General features: G+C 39.6%; 1 protein-coding gene across 2 annotated transcripts in view; it reads left to right on the forward strand.

Annotated features, from left to right (window-relative positions):
• Nucleotides 1-18231, forward strand: part of UGGT1 (UDP-glucose glycoprotein glucosyltransferase 1) — a 41186-nt gene that overhangs the window by 17084 nt on the left and 5871 nt on the right. Inside the window, exons 16-35 of one of the 2 annotated variants that reach the window (XM_071566020.1) lie at nt 591-676; nt 1101-1236; nt 2112-2243; nt 3659-3823; nt 4011-4131; nt 5075-5173; nt 6549-6572; nt 7089-7183; nt 7777-7983; nt 8577-8708; nt 9601-9731; nt 10386-10481; nt 10811-10913; nt 11349-11428; nt 11877-12066; nt 13691-13849; nt 16083-16168; nt 16513-16597; nt 17479-17567; nt 17748-17852. In XM_071566020.1, the coding sequence (XP_071422121.1) occupies nt 591-676; nt 1101-1236; nt 2112-2243; nt 3659-3823; nt 4011-4131; nt 5075-5173; nt 6549-6572; nt 7089-7183; nt 7777-7983; nt 8577-8708; nt 9601-9731; nt 10386-10481; nt 10811-10913; nt 11349-11428; nt 11877-12066; nt 13691-13849; nt 16083-16168; nt 16513-16597; nt 17479-17567; nt 17748-17852 (2321 nt within the window). The remainder of the gene's footprint in view (nt 1-590; nt 677-1100; nt 1237-2111; nt 2244-3658; nt 3824-4010; nt 4132-5074; nt 5174-6548; nt 6573-7088; nt 7184-7776; nt 7984-8576; nt 8709-9600; nt 9732-10385; nt 10482-10810; nt 10914-11348; nt 11429-11876; nt 12067-13690; nt 13850-16082; nt 16169-16512; nt 16598-17478; nt 17568-17747; nt 17853-18231) is intronic. The other variant, XM_071566021.1, reaches the window with a different exon arrangement.

Raw genomic sequence — 18231 nt, forward strand, 5'->3', positions numbered from 1 at the left:
TTTCTAAAAGGTTTTGTTCTACTTGTACTAGTAAGTTATGTCTGAGATTCAGAGATTACTTAGCATGGTTCTCTGGCATCTGCTATGTGGCCAAAAATCCTTCATCAACAGAAGAAACTATGATCTGATGAGTATGACTTTGGTGTGTTTTGTGATAACACTTAAAGTTGATTAATGAAGTCCCTCAAATTTTTTAAACACTGTCTTCTTAGCAGAGTTAAGATCAACGTTAGTAGTTTCATTTAGAAAGCACTCATGCAGCAAGACTTCAAAGTATGGTTGACAGCCCTCAGCTTGTTCCTGAGTGCCTTTTCAGTCTCCAGGTAAATTACTTAAAGTAAGATCTAATAAGGAGTTTATAAATTCTGCACTGTAATTCTTGGCATGGGGCAGAGTGGCCCTATAGAGAAAAGAACTCTGGTTAGGGACTTGAACCACCTCAAGCTGTGGCCCTCATCTCTCTGGCAGTGTAGAAAGAAGGACTGATAATAATTCTGCACTGAGGCATGAATAAAACAATCTCTGATCAAAAACCCCTTCTTGACCTCCTAAGGGAATGGAAAAACTTTTCTCATCCTGTTTGTCTGCAGGTGCTGATAGTTGATCCTACTCAAGAGACCACAGCAGAACTACTGAATGTGGTGGAGATGTTCTTCAGTAACCACATCCCACTGAGGTAATTGCTGTGTTTTAACACTGGGGGTTTTTTTACATCAGTTTTATTTTTTGACTTTTACAATTGTTAAATTCCCATTGCTAGGACACTGCAGAAATGTTACACACCTTGTATTGAAGGTATGTGTACATTTTTTGAATGTAACTTTTGCTATTAGCAAAACAGAGTTCAGTTTCTTTAACAGTCCAAACCAAATTTAAATGAAGTACTTTGGGATGAGAGAGAGATGAAAAGCAACATTCTAACAGACTTGTTCCAGTTTATATGTCCTAAGTTTGACTCCTGGCTGCTCTGATCCACTTCTTACCAGGCTAATCTAGAAAAAGCCTTTGTCTAAGATGATGATGGTAGCTGACAGTTGTATGAAGAGTTGATTCTTTATTGGTGTAATAAATTGATGATCTGGGGATCTGTTTGATTGCAGAATAGGACTAGTCTTTGTGGTTAATGACTCAGAGGACGTTGATGGACTTCAGGATGCTGGAGTTGCCCTCCTTAGGACATACAATTATGTAGCACAAGAAATGGACAACAATTATGCTTTCCAGACTGTTATGTCTGTAAGTATTAATTTAAAAGGGAAATTGATGTTTTAATATTTTCCGTGTATGTAAGATTATCTTAATGGGCTAAAATGTAAATAATGCAGAGGAATTGTTGTTTGACTTGGTTAGTATTCAGAGTATCTCCAAATACTGGTACCACACAATACAGGTATCTTTGTAAAGTGCTTCTGACCTTACTTTAACAGGTGAGACAAAGTTTAAATGTGATACTTTTGCATGTTTTTCTGATCCTGTCCCTTTGGTCATTCTGTCAGTGAGTTCAGAACAGCTGCATCCCTTCAGTATTATAATTTGCTCTGAATGGTTCCAGCTGTGCACTTGTGCCACATTAAAGGATAACAAAGGTGCTGGTAAATGCATTTCACCTGTGGTTTGACACGTACAAATTGGCAAGATGGGCATTCAGTTGCTGTTGACTTAAAGACAATTACCTTTTTTTTGTATGTATTTGTAACTCAAAATGTTGTGCCTTTAAGAGGGAAACAGTTACTGACTCTACATTTGAGGTCTGTTGTATTGTTTATAAGCATATCCCAAGTTCTGAAGGGATGGGTGGCTCCTTTGATATGCTTTACTTGAGGCTTTTTTCCCCAACACCCCAAGTTTCCCCCTCAAATATATTTTCTAATTAAAGATGCAAGTTAAGAAATATACATTTACCTTCTTCCAATCTCACTGGAATGACTACAAGGTACAGCAAGATAATTATACTGGCTATAAGTGCTTATTGTGGCTAATAAATGTGGATTTTTTGTTTTGCAGTCTGGCTGTTAACATCTTATCACAACTACTGTAATACAGGTGATGGCATACCTTGATAAGGACTGAGGCTTTACAGTTGTAACTGTAAACTTGTATTTCCCTTTCAGATCTATAACAAAGTGAAAACAGGAGATCAGCTGAAAGTGGAACATGTGGTTAGTGTTCTGGAGAAACAGTATCCTTATGTGGAAGTCAGCAGCATTCTGGGCATTGACTCTGCCTATGATCAGAACAGAAAGGTAAGAATTCATGAGATAGAGCTTTTTTCCACATGTTTTGCTTAAACACCATTTTGAAAATATAGTTATGTACAATTTCTTGATCCAGTTGTCTTACCAACCAGGTAAGACAACTTTGTTATTGTTATCACATTGGGTGACTTCTACTAATACTTTACTAAGTATTTATGCTCAACACAAGCTTTATATAATAATACATATAATATAATACATACTTTTTAAAACCTGTATGTACAGTACCAAGATAACTTCCATGTGACTCATAAGTCACACTTTCATTCTGGAATGCAGACTTCAGTAGAGTTTAAAACTGCTAGAAAAAAATCAAGGTAGTGGAATGGTTCATGAGAAAACCAAGAGGCTTAATGCTGGAAGGGATGGTGTGGGGTTTCCCATAGCAGTATTTGAATACTCTGGGAGATAAAGCCATGATGATGAGTTCAGAATAGCTTTCCTACAGCAAGGCATTCAACAGCCTTTTGCAAATAATCCCTGAAGTTATTTTTAGGGCTGATACTTTTCTGTGTGGAGAAAAATGGGAGAGCAAATTACTATTGGACCACTTACATGTGAGATGAACCAGATTATATTTGAGGCTCTACAGGGGAATGGTTCTGTTTTTGTTGAATATTCTAAAACAAATAATGAACATACTGTCAGCAGTAGCTCTGTAACACACAAGATGCTGTAAATTGAGGGATGCAGGCAGGGTTGTAGGTAAAGGCTCCTATGCACACATGCTTTCCATCTTCCATGGATGTGGATGCTATGCAGGATAGTGAAGGGAAAAGCCTTTTGAGGAAATAAAAATCCATAAAAGGAAGACAAGACATTTTTGTATGACAGGAGAGGCTTCAACCAGAACCTTTAGCCAGTAGAACCTGATTAACTTCTGTCCCTAACAGAGCATCAGTGCCAGTGCATTTTGCAATAATTTCATGAAATGGGGAGATTTGTCTTGACAGAATAACCCCATGCTCCACAGTAAATATTTTCTCACAGATTTAAGAAACACATTCTTAAAAATATAAGGAATTTCTCTACCCTATCTTGTGTTACAGCTGTCACTGCTTGCATTGCATGTGTTTCCACAAGCAAAGTCAGAGTTCTTGTTGTGCATTTTATGCTATTACCAGAAAGAACTCATTGGAATTAGTTCACAATATGAACTTTATGGAGTATTTTGCATTTCTGAATTAGGAAGTAACTTTTTTTGAAATTCTGAAAGTCAGGGATGTCTCGTGCATGTAAGATACAGAGTCTTATGCACTGTGTGAAATTAATATTCTCTACATCATACAGAAGCTGTAAGAGTCTCCTGGTGTGTTTAGAGTATCTTGTGGATGTTGCAGGGCTCCTTAGGAACCATCCTGGCAATGGGCTGATGTGGTAAAGCTGCTTCTTTCCCTTTTTAGGCAGCAAGAGGTTACTATGAGCAAACAGGTGTTGGCCCTCTCCCTGTCGTGCTGTTCAATGGAATGCCTTTCCAAAGGGATCAGCTGGATCCTGATGACCTGGAAACCATGACAATGCACAAAATCCTGGAAACCACGAGCATCTTCCAGAGAGCTGTGTACCTGGTAGGTGCTGAGTTCAGCCGTGGCTTTGGAGAGAAACTATAGAGTTGGAAAAACTCATTCACAAATCCCTGAATACACAGTATACCAGACAGCTTATCTTGCATCATTGCTTTTTCTTTTTTTTTTGTTATCTGAGGCAATTATATGAGTGAAGTAACAAATACTGCTGCTTTTATCTTTTCTTCAGGGAGAACTATCTAATGACCAAGATGTGGTTGAGTACATCATGAACCAGCCTAATGTTGTTCCAAGAATTAACTCAAGAATCCTGACATCTGACAGAGAGTACCTAGATCTGACAGGAATGAGTAAGAGATGATTTTAATTGCATTAAACCTGAAGTATCTGAGTCAAAGACTTCTGCTGTCCCAATGGAAAGCTCTAGTGGCAAAGCACTAACAGCACCCTAAGTGATGTTCCAGCCCTGGTGCAGGGGGGATGTTGTATCCAACAGCAAGATTAATGTCTACATCTTTTCAAAATAGGAATTTGTTTTGATTTTATACAAGCCTTTAGGGGAATATGACTCATAAAGTTGAGAAATTAGTAATGCTGGGAAAAGCCAAGAACAGTCACATAATGCATATTTCATGTGACTGCATAATGTTTTATAATGCAGAATGTTTTATACAGCAGCTTGTTACTTAGTTTTGACATTCTTTTGAGCAGGAGTTGACAGTAATTTCTGGAATTACTTCAGATTTAGCAGACCCTGAGATTAGTTCAGTTGGTTAAAACTTGGTTGTAATAATGCCAAGGTCATGGGTTCAATCCCCTGTGTGGGCCTTTGACTTAAGGGTTGGACTCGATGATCCTGGTGGGTCCCTTCCAGCTCAGAATAGTCTGTGAGTCTGTGAGAACTTTCCAAGGTTAAATATTTGAACATCCAATGCAGTGACTCCATTTTAATGACAGTGCAACTACCTCTTTTGAGTTGCTTGAAAAACAGTAACACAGTGGATTTATAAGTATTTATTATTTAGATATATTAGCATCAACTAAGTGAGACTTGGACAATTCTTTTAACTGACTTCTGCCTATCAATTATGCAATGCAATTGTTAATGTAACTTATGATACAACAAAATGCATTTCTCAGCCTATGTATTAACAGTGGAAATGAGACATAAAAGGCAGTATTACAAGGAGAGAAATGGGATGTGTTCTTAATGTTCTGGTTAATAGTGGTGATTTTTCTTTCATTTTAAGAGGACTAGTTGCTTTGGCCTCTAATACTTGTTCTCTTCCTCAGATAACTTTTTTGTGGATGACTTTGCTCGATTTACCACGTTGGAGTCTAAGGATAAGACAGCTGCTATTGCAAACAGCATGACCTATTTAACAAAGAAAGGTGAGATCTGCAGTGGATTATGGATGCAAATCTTACCTTGTGTGTGTTTCCAAGCTTATGTACAGTTCTCAACACACTCTCTGACCCTTAGTCAGGCTTATGGGTAATGGTGCAGGCTAAGTGTTAAAAAGAAAGATTTAAAAAAAAAAATTTATAACTCATGACATCTGCATGGAAGAAGAATGTTCCCCTCTTATAACCCAGCCCAAGTTTTTATTGAATAATGAGTCCCACCCAACCTGCTCTCACTGTACTGTGACCCACAGAAATGCAGCAGTGTGAGCTCTGATCCTGCAGTGACAATGACTACAAAAATACAAAAGGGGTTTTAACTCTGTCTCATAATTCAAAATTACTAAAAGTTACATGGATTCAGGGGAAAATTGTTATTGCCCATTATATAAGACAGCACCTGATGTGGTTGGTACTGTTTTTATTGCCCCAGTGCATGAGTTGCTTTTTCAGTGACAGTATTGCCACAGTTTACCCATCAAGTCTCTCATCAGCATTGAAACTCTGCTGTACCTCTCAGTGTGGGAAATGCAGGCTCAGACATGGTACAGAGCCTGATCAGGCTTACCCAGACATCACCAGGCCTTTGCTATACCCATTTCAGTCAGGTATCAGAAATAAGCTGCTGTCATTTGACCCAGTTCCTCTTGTTCCTGTCTCTCCCAGGCTTCCCCCATACCCTCTCCAGTCACTGCCACCTGTGTGCACTACCTGAAATGTTCCCATTGTTCTTTCTGTCTCATGTTTGCCCTTGGTTCATGTTCAGTCACTTGGATCTGAGCAGGTTTCTTGTTTTGCCTTTGTAGAGCATTAATTAAACCCATACCTGGGCATGCTCATTTGAAGGTGCATTGATGTGCAATTCCATGGCTTGACATTTTGGGGTCACTGCTATCCTGTCACTTAAGATATTTAATAACTGCTACCTGATTACAGTAACACTGTAGCACTTTTATTTTCTAAAATAATAGGGAAATTATTGCTGGTGCTGAGCCAGCAATACTTACAAAGCACTGCCATGCTGCTTTCTAAAGAGGGAAGATAAGAGAAAGGGTCAGATCCAAGTTACAGTGGTATGGCACTGTTTCCAAATGGTGTTTAGAGTGATGCCCTCACCCTTCTGTATGAAACTGGTAATATTTAGTATAGCTAAGCATGAAATTATAGCATCCATCTATCAGGGGAAAAATAAGTCAAAGCTTATTCTAATAAAATCAGCACAAACCTGTTGCTTGTTGGATTTGAGCTGTAGTGGTTCAGCTGTGCCCAGTACAGTTCTGCAGCTTCTTGATACACATTGGGATTACTATCAAATGATTAATGTCTCTCTCCTTTCCCTTTTTCCTTTCTGCTTTTTGACCAGGAATGTCTTCCAAGGAGATTTATGGTAACTCAAGCTTTGGCATTTCATTGGGGAATTTTTGCTTTATCACTCTGGCTTTAGACCCATCAGGGAATGAAACAAGCTGTTGAAATGCATGTTTGCTCTGGCACTTCTGTCTCTATACAGAACTGATTTTGTAAACTAACAGCTTCAGTGCAGAGATGTGGTATGTCTGTGCCCTGGTTGAAACCTGCAAGGTCTTTACAGGTTCTTCTATAATTTGTAGTTAAAAAGGCAGCAAAATAACAAAAACACTGAGAGAATTCATCTTAGCCAGGGGGATGCATGCTGACCCATGTGGGTTGTCCAAATGACCTAATGAAAACTAGTATATCAATACTATTATCCTTGTCTTGCCAGGCTTCGTAGCTTAGCCTCATCCATAGCTTCCCTGTGGAATTTTACTCTTTATGAAGTCTTTGCATGTGCATCATAGTTTACCTTCAAAACCAGAAGCTTTTCTTTCCTTCACTCTCAAATTTCTCCTACCTTTCTTTTTTTTTTTTTTTGTAATTGCAGATGATTCCTTTGTTAGACCAGTTACTTTTTGGATTGTTGGTGATTTTGATAAACCTTCAGGGAGGCAATTGCTGTATGATGCCATTAAACATCAGGTAGGTAATATTTTAACAAAGCACTTGATAGAATCTTGAAAAACCCAAGTTGTGCTTCTTGCTGTGGTATGACCTGGGGAGCCTGATTTTCCCTGCAGGGCCTCTAATTTCCAGCCTCATCTTTTTTGTAGGGGCTGAGACATTGCTGATCTTGTGGTAGGACAGAATTCTCTTAAGCCCTTGGTGTTAAACTGAAATGTCTGTGTTTTGGTTTGGAAATGAGCATAAGCATTGCTCTCTGCTCTGTCTCATTATTCTGGAAGGATAACTGAATCATTAAAGTGCACAGCTTACTGCTAAGTCACTGGATTGCCAGACTGAGTGGTGGCCACAGTCCTAGATCTCCTGTGTAGCACAGGATTATCTAGAAGATTCCTCTCACAGTGGTGCCTATACATAAGCTCAATACTTGTTGTTAAATTAGTTCATTCATTGTTCTAATGTTGTGCTGTTACTTACCCAGTTTAGAAGCTGATTTTCTGGTTAAGAAATTCAAGGCTTTTGCTGTAATGTTATTCTAACAGATATATCCTTCTCATTTAAAACACACCTGCAATCTAAATCTTTCCCAATGCTTGTTTTGTTAAACACAGAAATCCAGCAATAATGTTCGAATTAGCATGATTAATAACCCTAGTGAAGATCCCAACAGCCAGAATACAGTTGTTGCTAAAGCCATATGGGCAGCTCTGCAGACACAAACCTCAAACAATGCCAAGAACTTCATCACAAAGATGGCAAAAGAAGAATCTGCAAAGGCACTGGAGGCAGGAGCTGACATCTTGGAATTTGCTGTTGGGGTAAGCGTGTCTGTTGGCATTTGCAAGGGTAAGGTGCTCTGCTTGTTCCTTTAAATGACTTTTTAGTGTGGTATATTCATATGCAGAAGGTGCAGTAACAATGGAGAGTGACACTGTTGGGTTTGCTGGTTTGCTTTTTTAAATCTCTAAAAAGTAAACTTAGCTAAATACAGCAGTCCATCTAAACACAGAGTGAATCCTCATACACATCAAAGCTATGCAACTTTGAAAAGTCAAAAGAAATCTGACTTCAGGGATCTGCTGAAGAGACTCAGTTTTTTCTTGGGAGGTTAAGAGAGGGAGGGGTTTTTAAAAACCTCAGAAAAAAATTACATTTCTCAACATTTAAAAAAGTTAGATAGGAATCTCTTAAGGAGAATGGAACTGGTCTAAGTAGCTGTGGCCCTTCACAGCAGAAGTTGGGATGTTGTTTGTAAGTGACAGGCAAAAACTGGGTTCAAGAACCCAAAGAAAAGGGGACCAGGAATCAATTTTAGCAACATATGAAGATGTTCTTGAATATGAACAAAAAGCTGCATTTTAAAAAGTGTGCATTTCTTCCTATGTCAATGTCAAGTACTCTTTTCTTTCAGGGTATGGATACCAATATTTTCAAAGAAGCCTTTGAATCTCCCAAGATGGATTTTCTTTTGTCACATGCAGTATATTGCAGAGATGTCCTGAAGCTGAAAAAGGGGCAGAGGGCTGTGATCAGCAATGGACGGGTGAGAACAAACAGTAAAAGGGATAATTCCACATGTGGGAAAGAAGCTGATCATGAGCAGCAGAGTCTCAGGACCAGACATGGCAGTCTCAGCCTTTTTTAGGTCTCAGATGCCTTTAGAGTTTATTCAGACCTGTGTGACTTTGTCCTATGTGCAGTTAGCTCAGTACAAACTCAGATCTCCCAATAACAGAGTTGGTTTCATGCTGGCAGTGAATTGAGGCCAGGGCTGGAAAAGGCTGATAAATTTGAAAGATTGTGCTGCTTCAGTTCACTGGACAAAATGCTGCTGTATCTGGCTCTGACCCAGGTGTCTTTGTTTCTGCCACCAGCTCTTTTTCCTGTAGTTTATCTTAGATTAGGTAAATGATGTTACAGTTTCTGTTTCTCTGCCAAAAATGAAACCCAACTATGCACATCATGGTATTTTCTTTTGTCATCTGCTTCCTAGTTAGGAAAAAACCCCTGCAGGTCCCTGTGGTTACTGTATACTTTCAATTAGTTAAAAATCTCAGGTGATGAGTTTGGTATTCTGTTTCTCTCACTAGGAAAATAGTAAGAGTTTTCTAGGTAGTTTTTAGGCTTCTGAAGGCTGGAGGAGGGAGATTTACTGGAGTCTTCCTGGTCTACTGGAATTGACCTGGTGTTCTATTGCCCCTTTCAGATACAGTATTGCATGTGTAATTTAGTATGTGTAGTTTTATGCCTTAGTTGGTGACTCTTGGCTCTAAATAGTTTGATTTACCTGTTTAACTCTGCTGCCATTGACATTAATACTAGCCTGAACTAGTTGGTTGCAACTGAGACTGGGCTGGAGTATTTAAATAATTCAGCTGTGAATTTTGTTTCAGTGTTGCCTTTAATAATGGTGATGTTGCTTTGTTTTTTGGTAGCTTATTGGCCCATTAGAGGATGGTGAGATGTTCAATCAGGATGATTTTCATCTCCTTGAGAATATCATCCTGAAGACATCAGGACAGAAAATCAAATCTCAGATTCAGCAGCTGGGATTTGAAGAAGATCTGTAAGTAAACCTGAGAAGGCTTATAAAGAGGTGCTGGGACTCCTTTAAGTTACAGTATTGCTTCTTGGCAAAGCTGTGATGGACAGATTTTCATTGAGCTTTCAAGAGGTTTTGCATCTTCAAGATGGAATATATTCTTAAAATAGGAGACTGAAAATTTATGGGAATAATAAAAAGGAAGAAGTTGTCAAAAGAATTGTCTTTTATGATAGGACCCCAATCTCTCTCTCAAGTTTCTCCATGTACAGAATTGCTTCCCAGAGCTTAGAGTTGCAGTGTAAATTGGGAAGACCACTGTGAAACAAGGGTTTGATCTGAATGGCTTTCAGGTCTGAGAGGTGGGTGCAGTTCAGGAATGCAGTGCCTGTAAGATGGTTGACCCCCTAAATGCTGAAATACCCCCCAAAATAGAGCTGTTCTGTATTTGTTACAGTTAAACCCTTAGGTACCCTCAATAGTAAGGCTGCAACCTGTTTAAATAACTTGTGGATCAACTTTAAATATGTTTAATTTTTCAGAGCTTGTCTAGAGGAAGTAGAAGTGTTTGTGTATCTGAATTCCTTTTGCCTTCTCTTTTGCTGCTGACTGGAAGAAATGTGAGAATTACAGGCATTTTTTTGAATATCTGCAAACCTTTCTTTTCCTTCTTTTCAGGGCAAGTGACTTGGTAATGAAAGTGGATGCTCTTCTTTCTGCTCAGCCAAAAGGAGAGGCAAGGATTGAGTATCATTTTTTTGAAGAACAGTACAGGTATAGGATTTCTGGCATTTGCTGAACAGTGTGCTTTTCTGTGTCTTTTAACTTTCCCACTGGTTTTTGTTGCATTTAGTTATAAAAAGACCCCAAGCAGCAATAGGAAAGTCCCCAATGGTTTTTGGGAAGAAAAGATTCCAGAAATTAATTTTATCTACCTATCTCTGTACACATATATGTATATATCAATTTTTTCCCTCTGTCTATTTTCAGAAGGTGCACAGCATTTCAGAAGCAATTTGAGTTCAGAATGAGATGGATAGTGGTGTTTTTCTTATGTTTATCCATATGTTTGGTACTACAAAATTGTATTTTCTTCTGTTTAGTGCAGTTAAACTGAGACCCAAAGAGGGGGAGACATACTTTGATGTTGTGGCTGTTGTTGATCCCGTGACCAGAGATGCTCAAAGACTTGCTCCGTTACTTTTGGTATGTGGGCACTTCAGAAGTTTCTCTTCAAAATGTTTGTCTTCCTCCTTAACTGGGTGGTGACCAATGGCCTTCCAATAGTGTGTCTAAGTTGCACAGTACCTTTATTAGTGGAAAAACTCATTAGGCTGTACTACACACTAACAGAATCATGCTCGGGTGTTGTCCAGAGAGCTTTTGGTTTCACCATTCAAACAATTTAGTTTGCAATGACTCTGTTCTTGAGGAGGAAAGTCTCAGCATGCCAAAAAGAATGTCTGCAATGTGAGAAGCAGGGAACTGTTCTTAAAACCACCAATTAAAAGCTGAGTGTGATAAAGCAAATCATGAGAAGGGAGGGTTGGGAAGGAGCAGGTGACATCCCTCCCTGAGGTCCTGCAGTGGTCAGCTCTCCTCGTCAGCATTTTAAGGGATGTCTCTTTCTCATTACTGTAGGTTTTGAACCAATTGATAAATATGAACCTGAGGGTGTTTATGAACTGCCAGTCCAAACTTTCTGACATGCCACTGAAAAGGTAAGCAGTTCCATGCCAGGGTTAAAGAGAGAGAGTAAAACCTGTTGGAATGTGCAAGCACAGAAACATGGTCAGATGTCCTACAGAAAGTCTCTAACTGCTTTGAGCTCTTTTATATAGTAGCATCATTTCCCACAGAGAATCTGGGAATTTGTGGACAGCATGGGGTAATTCTGCTGGTTTACAAGTTGGGTGCATTTTATCCATATGTATAAAAAATTAGATAACTTACTGGTCTTACTGATTGAGTCTTGCATGTTCTTGTTTGGTCCTTCAAGATGGAAGTTCTGACCTGTTCTAAGGCCTACACAACCTGTGTTGCTTTGGACAAACCCTTGGAGACCTTGCAGGCTGGGGAAAGCTGATGCCACCTGCAAGTTCAATGAGAGTGAAATATTAGCAAAGTTTGGCAGAAACATGTTCTAACATTTTCTTTCTGAACTTTCAGCTTTTATCGCTATGTTTTGGAGCCAGAGATTTCTTTCACAGCAGAGAATAACTTTGCTCCAGGACCAATTGCTAAGTTTTTGGATATGCCCCAGTCTCCCCTGTTCACTCTGAACCTGAATACCCCCGAGAGCTGGATGGTGGAGTCTGTCAGAACCCCATATGACCTTGACAATATTTACTTAGAGGAGGTAAGAGAAATCAGTAAATTCCTACTCCTGCATTTAAGTGGTGGTGTTTTTCCAGAGCTTATTTTTGTTATGGAAAAGGAATGGAGAATTTTAAAATGCCAATAAACATAGAACTGTGGATATTTGTAGAACTCAAATTCTAGGAGGGGTACAGGGAAACCTAAGCTCTTGGACAGCAAGGTTGCTGTTCTCAACTTCTTGTGGATGCCTGAACCAGAGGTTCAAAAATACTTCAGACTTGAAGCAGGACCAAGATGGTTTCAGCTACATGTTCATTTTCACAACTTTTGTTACTGACAAACATTCCTATGGCCCACAAAAGGACATGTAGTATCAATACAACATTAAAACCAGGCCCATTCAGTTGCTGTAGGTTCAGGAGCTCACTGCTGTTTGAACAGGCCCTGGATCAAACTGTTGGACTATGGATTGGGCAGTGCTGCCCTGCATACAGTGGGATAAATAATGAAAAACCTGTCTGTTGTATGTGTAATGAGGCTGTCAAACTCCTTGCAAACAGGCCTCTGGAAAAGCAAGTTGTGCAGCCTTGTGGTTATTACAAGCATGGGTTCCTTTCTCACTGAATGTTTATTGTTAGTCTCCTCTTACTTTTGCATCTCTCTGACACTGTTTGGGAATGTGGTGCAGTATTGTGGTATTGTCTGACATTGCTAATCCTGTACCAGCTATTCAGAAATCTGGGAAACTGGGTATGCATTGTTGTATAGTTTGGGATTTGGGATTATTTGGGTTTAGCACTTTTTTGCTTTTTGTCTCTCAACTGTAAAGCCATTAAGGAACCACTGGTATTGCTACACATTTCAAGCCTCTGATTCCCAAGCCCACCCCTTAATTAATTGGATAATTGAAAGCCTGAGAGAGGGGGAGATTAAATGCTTCAGGCATTCAAAGTGCCATCCTGAGCTTCCAAATAAACAGCAGCTTTACTTTTGCAGGTATACCATTTCCAGCTCCCAATATCCAGTCTGTTGGTGCTGTAGCAATTAAACTGTCCTTTTGGATGTGCATGAGAGAAGATGCTTTGTGAGATTAGACTAATATTCTGCTTATGTACTGTCCTCAGGCTACATCTGAATTTAGCCTGGTAGGGACCCAAGTTTTTTTGGTTTGTGGGGGGTGGGTTTTTTTCCCTTTTTTTTCTTGGCACTTTTGGTTGGTGTAAGGAAAAAGAAATTGATATTTCTTCACAGTACCTTAGCACACTGTAAGAGTAATGCAAAGCAGAACAAAATGCTTACTTCTGATGGTTAGTATTAGGTGAGACCAGTTTTAAACAGATTTACAGTCAAAGTTCTGGAGCTCATCATACACTTTTTATGAAGTGACAGAGTACATTCTCTGGTAAAGGTTAAAAAAACAAAAAAAAATGTTGAATAGAGCACCAATCCTACCCTTTTCTTATCTTAGCATGTTACCATTTGAGGTTCAAATTCTTTTGGTCAGGGCCACTTTTGACCATATTTGTGTGAAGTTTGTCACTTGAAGGAGCTGAGATCTTGGAGGCTTTCTAGATATTTGTTTATTCATAAAATTACTCTGGTAAAATTATGACTAAAGGACTAGAAATGGGCACTTCAGAGTCAGCAGTATCTGCTCCTTCCAGGTGGATAGTGTTGTAGCTGCAGAGTATGAACTGGAGTACCTGCTGCTGGAAGGACACTGCTATGACATCACTACTGGGCAGCCACCTCGAGGACTCCAGTTCACGCTGGGCACCTCAACCAGCCCTGTCATCGTCGATACCATCGTCATGGCCAACTTGGTGAGTGTTCACTGGAACAGGCAGCAACTCACTGGTGCTCCAGCCAGCACAGCCACTTGCAGAAGTCCCTGAGTGTTTTCCAGCATGTGGGTATGTGGTGTTGCTTGCACTCTGCAGCTGCTCCAAATCCATCAGAACCACTTCATTTCTAACCCTGAAACCTCTCAGTGTATGAGCTGCCTCTTACCTTTTTCAAGATATATTCCTGTCCCTTCAGCTGGCTGAGAAGGGTCTTCTGGAATGCCTTAAAATACTGCCTATATTGTTAAGCAACCTCTTCCCAGTCGAAGGTCAGACAGCTGTTTTTCCCAGGCATGGTACTCCTTTGGCCATCCACTCTGTTTCTGAGCCTCAGATGGTTGGCTGTCTTGTTTTGGGACCTATTCATTCAGGAGGTCTGTGGAACAAAGGGAGAGAGTCAGCAGGAATAGCTGACATTGTAGAAAGTAAAGGAAGTGTGAAAGAATGGGAATTGCTGATTTGAGTTGAGCAAAGGTGCTGGAAATCCAGGTGTATGGTTGGTCCCTGCAGGTGTCTTTGTGAGGTCCCTGCATAGGGGATCAGTCTGTTTTCAGTGTCCACACTGGGCCATGAGAGAGGTAATGGACTGAAATTATGGCAGAGTAAGTGACTCACTGGAGTGTTTCCCTGAGCTGCAATGTTAGTGAAAAACTGGAGTAAATTGCCCCCTGTGGAATTAAATGTTTAAATGTATTAAAGAAAAAACAAGAAAAAATATTCACTGATGCTAAATACTTATTTTTAAATGCTTACACTCATAGAATCGATTGGGTTGGAAAATACCTCTGAGGTCGTCAAGTCCAACCCTTGGCCCAACTCCAGTCCCTTTACCAGATCATGGCACTCAGTGCCACGGCCAAGCTCAGTTGAAAAACCTCCAGGGATGGGGAATCCACCCCCTCTCTGGGCAGCCCATTCCAATCCCTGAGCACTCTCTCTGCAAAGAATTTCTTCCTGATATCCAATCTAAACCTCCCCTGGCAGAGCTTGAGCCCATCGTGCCCCCTTGTCCTACTGCTGAGTGCCTGGGAGAAGAGACCAACCCCCAGCTGGCCAGAACTTCCCTTCAGGGCATTCCAGACAGTGCTGAGGTCACCTCTGAGCCTCCTCTTCTCCAGGCTGAACACTCCCAGCTCCCTCAGCCTCTCCCCACAGCACTTGTGCTCCAGTCCCTTCTCCAGCCTCGTTGCTCTTCTCTGGCCCCGCTCCAGCCCCTCAGTCTCTTTCCTGAACTCAGGGGCTCACTCATTTTCTATTTGTGTGCACTTTTTCTTAGCCAGAACATATCTTAGAATGATGTAGCATTTCTTACTATGGAAAGAAGGATGTTCCTTATTTTACATGTGATCCCATAGTGTGTGTGCATGTTGGGAAGTAAAGCTTAATGGCTCAGAGATGTCCTTTTTCTAATTAACTAAAGCAAAGTGTATGTACCACATGCTGTATCTGTGTGTCCTCTTTCTCAGCTCAGTGTCTGGACTGTGCAGGGGCATCCAGAGACCAGGAACATGCCCTGTGCCTGTTTTAGAATACTTTTAAATTTTGTTTTTATAGCAGACTGGCTCACATAGGAAGTGGAAGCATTTGGGGCCACAGTACAAAACTGGCTGGACACTGAAGCACCACTACAGATCTTTACATCTTCTATGAGTGTAATAATCTAAATCACAGAAGAAAGTATTCAGATCTGGAATCTGAAGCTTCAACAAGGCTTGAATATGAAATTTGAACTTCACATTGTAATTTTTTAAGTTGTGTGGAAGTGGTGTCTTGTAACATAAATTATTTTACTGCTTCCTGCTGTAGGTAAAATACCAGTCTGTGGAGCTTCAAAATTCCCTTAGATTTTGTTGTGTACTGCTGGGTAGTTACCAACTAGTGTTTTGAAATTTCCATACTCCTTCATGAAGGCAACTGTTGCAGAAAAAGACTTTGAGATTGCACTATTCCCATCAGAACACTCTGAAAGACTTTCTCTCATCTAACAAATAATGCTGCCTGTCTACATACTCTTGTCTCTTAGGGAAAACCCAATAATTTTGAATGGAATTTCTGGGGATTTTCTCCTGTTCTCTGGGTTTTAAAGCCTTAAGGTTATGTTAATCAGTTGGCTTGCAAATAAATTTTCAGGTATAAAACAGTAGGTAAAAATACATGACTTAAATTTTTCTGCATTTTCTGGAATTTGACAAATATCCTTTGCACTTTACAGGGTTACTTCCAGTTAAAAGCCAATCCTGGTGCATGGACTCTAAGACTGAGAAAGGGCAGATCTGAAGATATTTACAGGATCTACAGGTAGGACAGTTAAAGAAATGTCAGTCCTTTTCTTGAGGAACTTCTGAAGTAGGCAGGCATTGTAATATATGAATCTACCTGTTCCTTCACCAAAGTGTAGTGACCTGAACAGCAAATTAAACAGCAAATTACATCTCAAATTACATTTTCATACTGAACATAAGTTATGCAAGATGAAATTAATTTAAAAACCCGGTGTGTTGAAATACATGTATTTGTTACTTTATCATGTCTCAAATCTGTTTTGCAGTGCTCAGGCTTAATCCTTGTAGAAAAATGTGCAGAAGAAATAAGGAATGTATTTCTGCTTTGTAGTAAAAGTGAATATTTTACTCTATTTTCAGCCACGATGGCACAGACTCTCCACCTGAAGCCAGTGAAGTTATTATCATTCTCAATAATTTCAAGAGCAAAATTATTAAAGTGAAGGTGAGTTTGAAAACTAGACTTGCTCTTAAAAAAGACTGTTTGACCAACAGTGGAGAGGAACTTGAGTAAAGCCCGATGGTCCCTTCCCACAAGCCCACACCTGAGTCAGTCTACACAAAGCTCATGTTATGGTATCAATAATAAAGAGTATTTTCTGTAGACTTGATTTGGGTTTTTGATACAGGAGAGAATGCCATGTGCTATTTCTTTTGTATGTCCCCAAGAAATGATTGTTCTGATGTGGTTGTGCTTGTGACTTCAGGAAAAAGCAGTTTTGTATGACCTATATATATCTAGTAATGAACATTCAGTCTGTCCATTGAGCCAGTATTTTACCTGTTAGAGATAAATTTTATTGATCTGGCAATACATTTTCTATCAGTCTGACATAGAGTGAGTGAGAATACGTTTTTAAAAAGATGAAAATGTTGAATTACTAATTATTGTCTCTTAGGGTTGCCAATCAGGTATGACATAGCTGAGCAGTTTAAGGATAGCTGATGGATAAATGATGGCTATAACACAGCCAGTTCACACTTTCTGACAGCATTTGCTTGTGCTGGAGCAATTCTGGAATGTTCTCCTGGTTCCCTGCCCTGTCTGTCTGTGTGGTTTGGAGTCAATCATCAAGGCTGCTCAATAAACACTTCTTAGAAAAGCATTTTAACCATTCAGACTAACTTGCCTTTGGTGTGTAAAAGCAGCTGTGGAATCCATTTGGAGGATATCAGTTCATCACTAAGCTGTTTTCACAGACTGCTTAGTTTACCTGTCAGCTTAGGGACATAATTCAAACAGGTACAAACAGTGTCAGGATAAGATTCCACAGCTGTTTGCCCAGGATGTGGCTCCACTCACCAAAGCCACGTTGTGCTTTACAGGTTCAGAAAAAGATCGATATGATGAATGAAGATCTGCTTAGTGATGGCACCAATGAGAATGAATCTGGATTCTGGGAATCTCTCAAATGGTAAAACTACTTCAAGGATAACCTGCAAGTCTCTTGAAACTGTAAAACTATTTGATGAAACCATTATGCCTGTGATATTTCATAGCTGTCTATTAAGACTGAGTGAATTTAGGGCCATTGTTCATAGGACTCCTGGCCCTTGCTATCCTGTCCTTCATATAACAATATTTGTACTTTCAGGGGATTCACAGGAGGACAAAGGAATGAAGATGTGAAACAGGATAAAGATGATGTACTAAATATATTTTCTGTGGCTTCAGGACATCTGTATGAGAGATTCCTACGGTCAGTTCAGAATTTATAAACCAGGGATGTCAAGTGATAATGTGCCCTGCTTTGCACAAGAAAAATTGGTAGCATTTGCAAGAGTATTAAAAAGGTTTTTCAGCATTTCAGAAGTTCACTAGATATTGCATCTACTGCATCTTAAGAACTTTTGTCTGCATGATATTCATGAGTTCAAAATAGACTTGGTTTAATAGATGGTATGTTGCTGTCCTAAATTTTCTCACTACAATATAACCAAGGTATTGTTAAGAAGTTACAGAATAAGTCATAGTTGCTTTGCAAAAAGAATCTGAACTTCCATTCTCTGTGAAAGGCAACAGGTCTTATATTCTCTAACTAGTTAAAATATACAGATGTAGAGGGTTGGTAATTTTGT

The sequence above is a fragment of the Pithys albifrons genome, chromosome 11, assembly GCF_047495875.1.
Source record: "Pithys albifrons albifrons isolate INPA30051 chromosome 11, PitAlb_v1, whole genome shotgun sequence".
Classification (NCBI taxonomy): domain Eukaryota; kingdom Metazoa; phylum Chordata; class Aves; order Passeriformes; family Thamnophilidae; genus Pithys; species Pithys albifrons.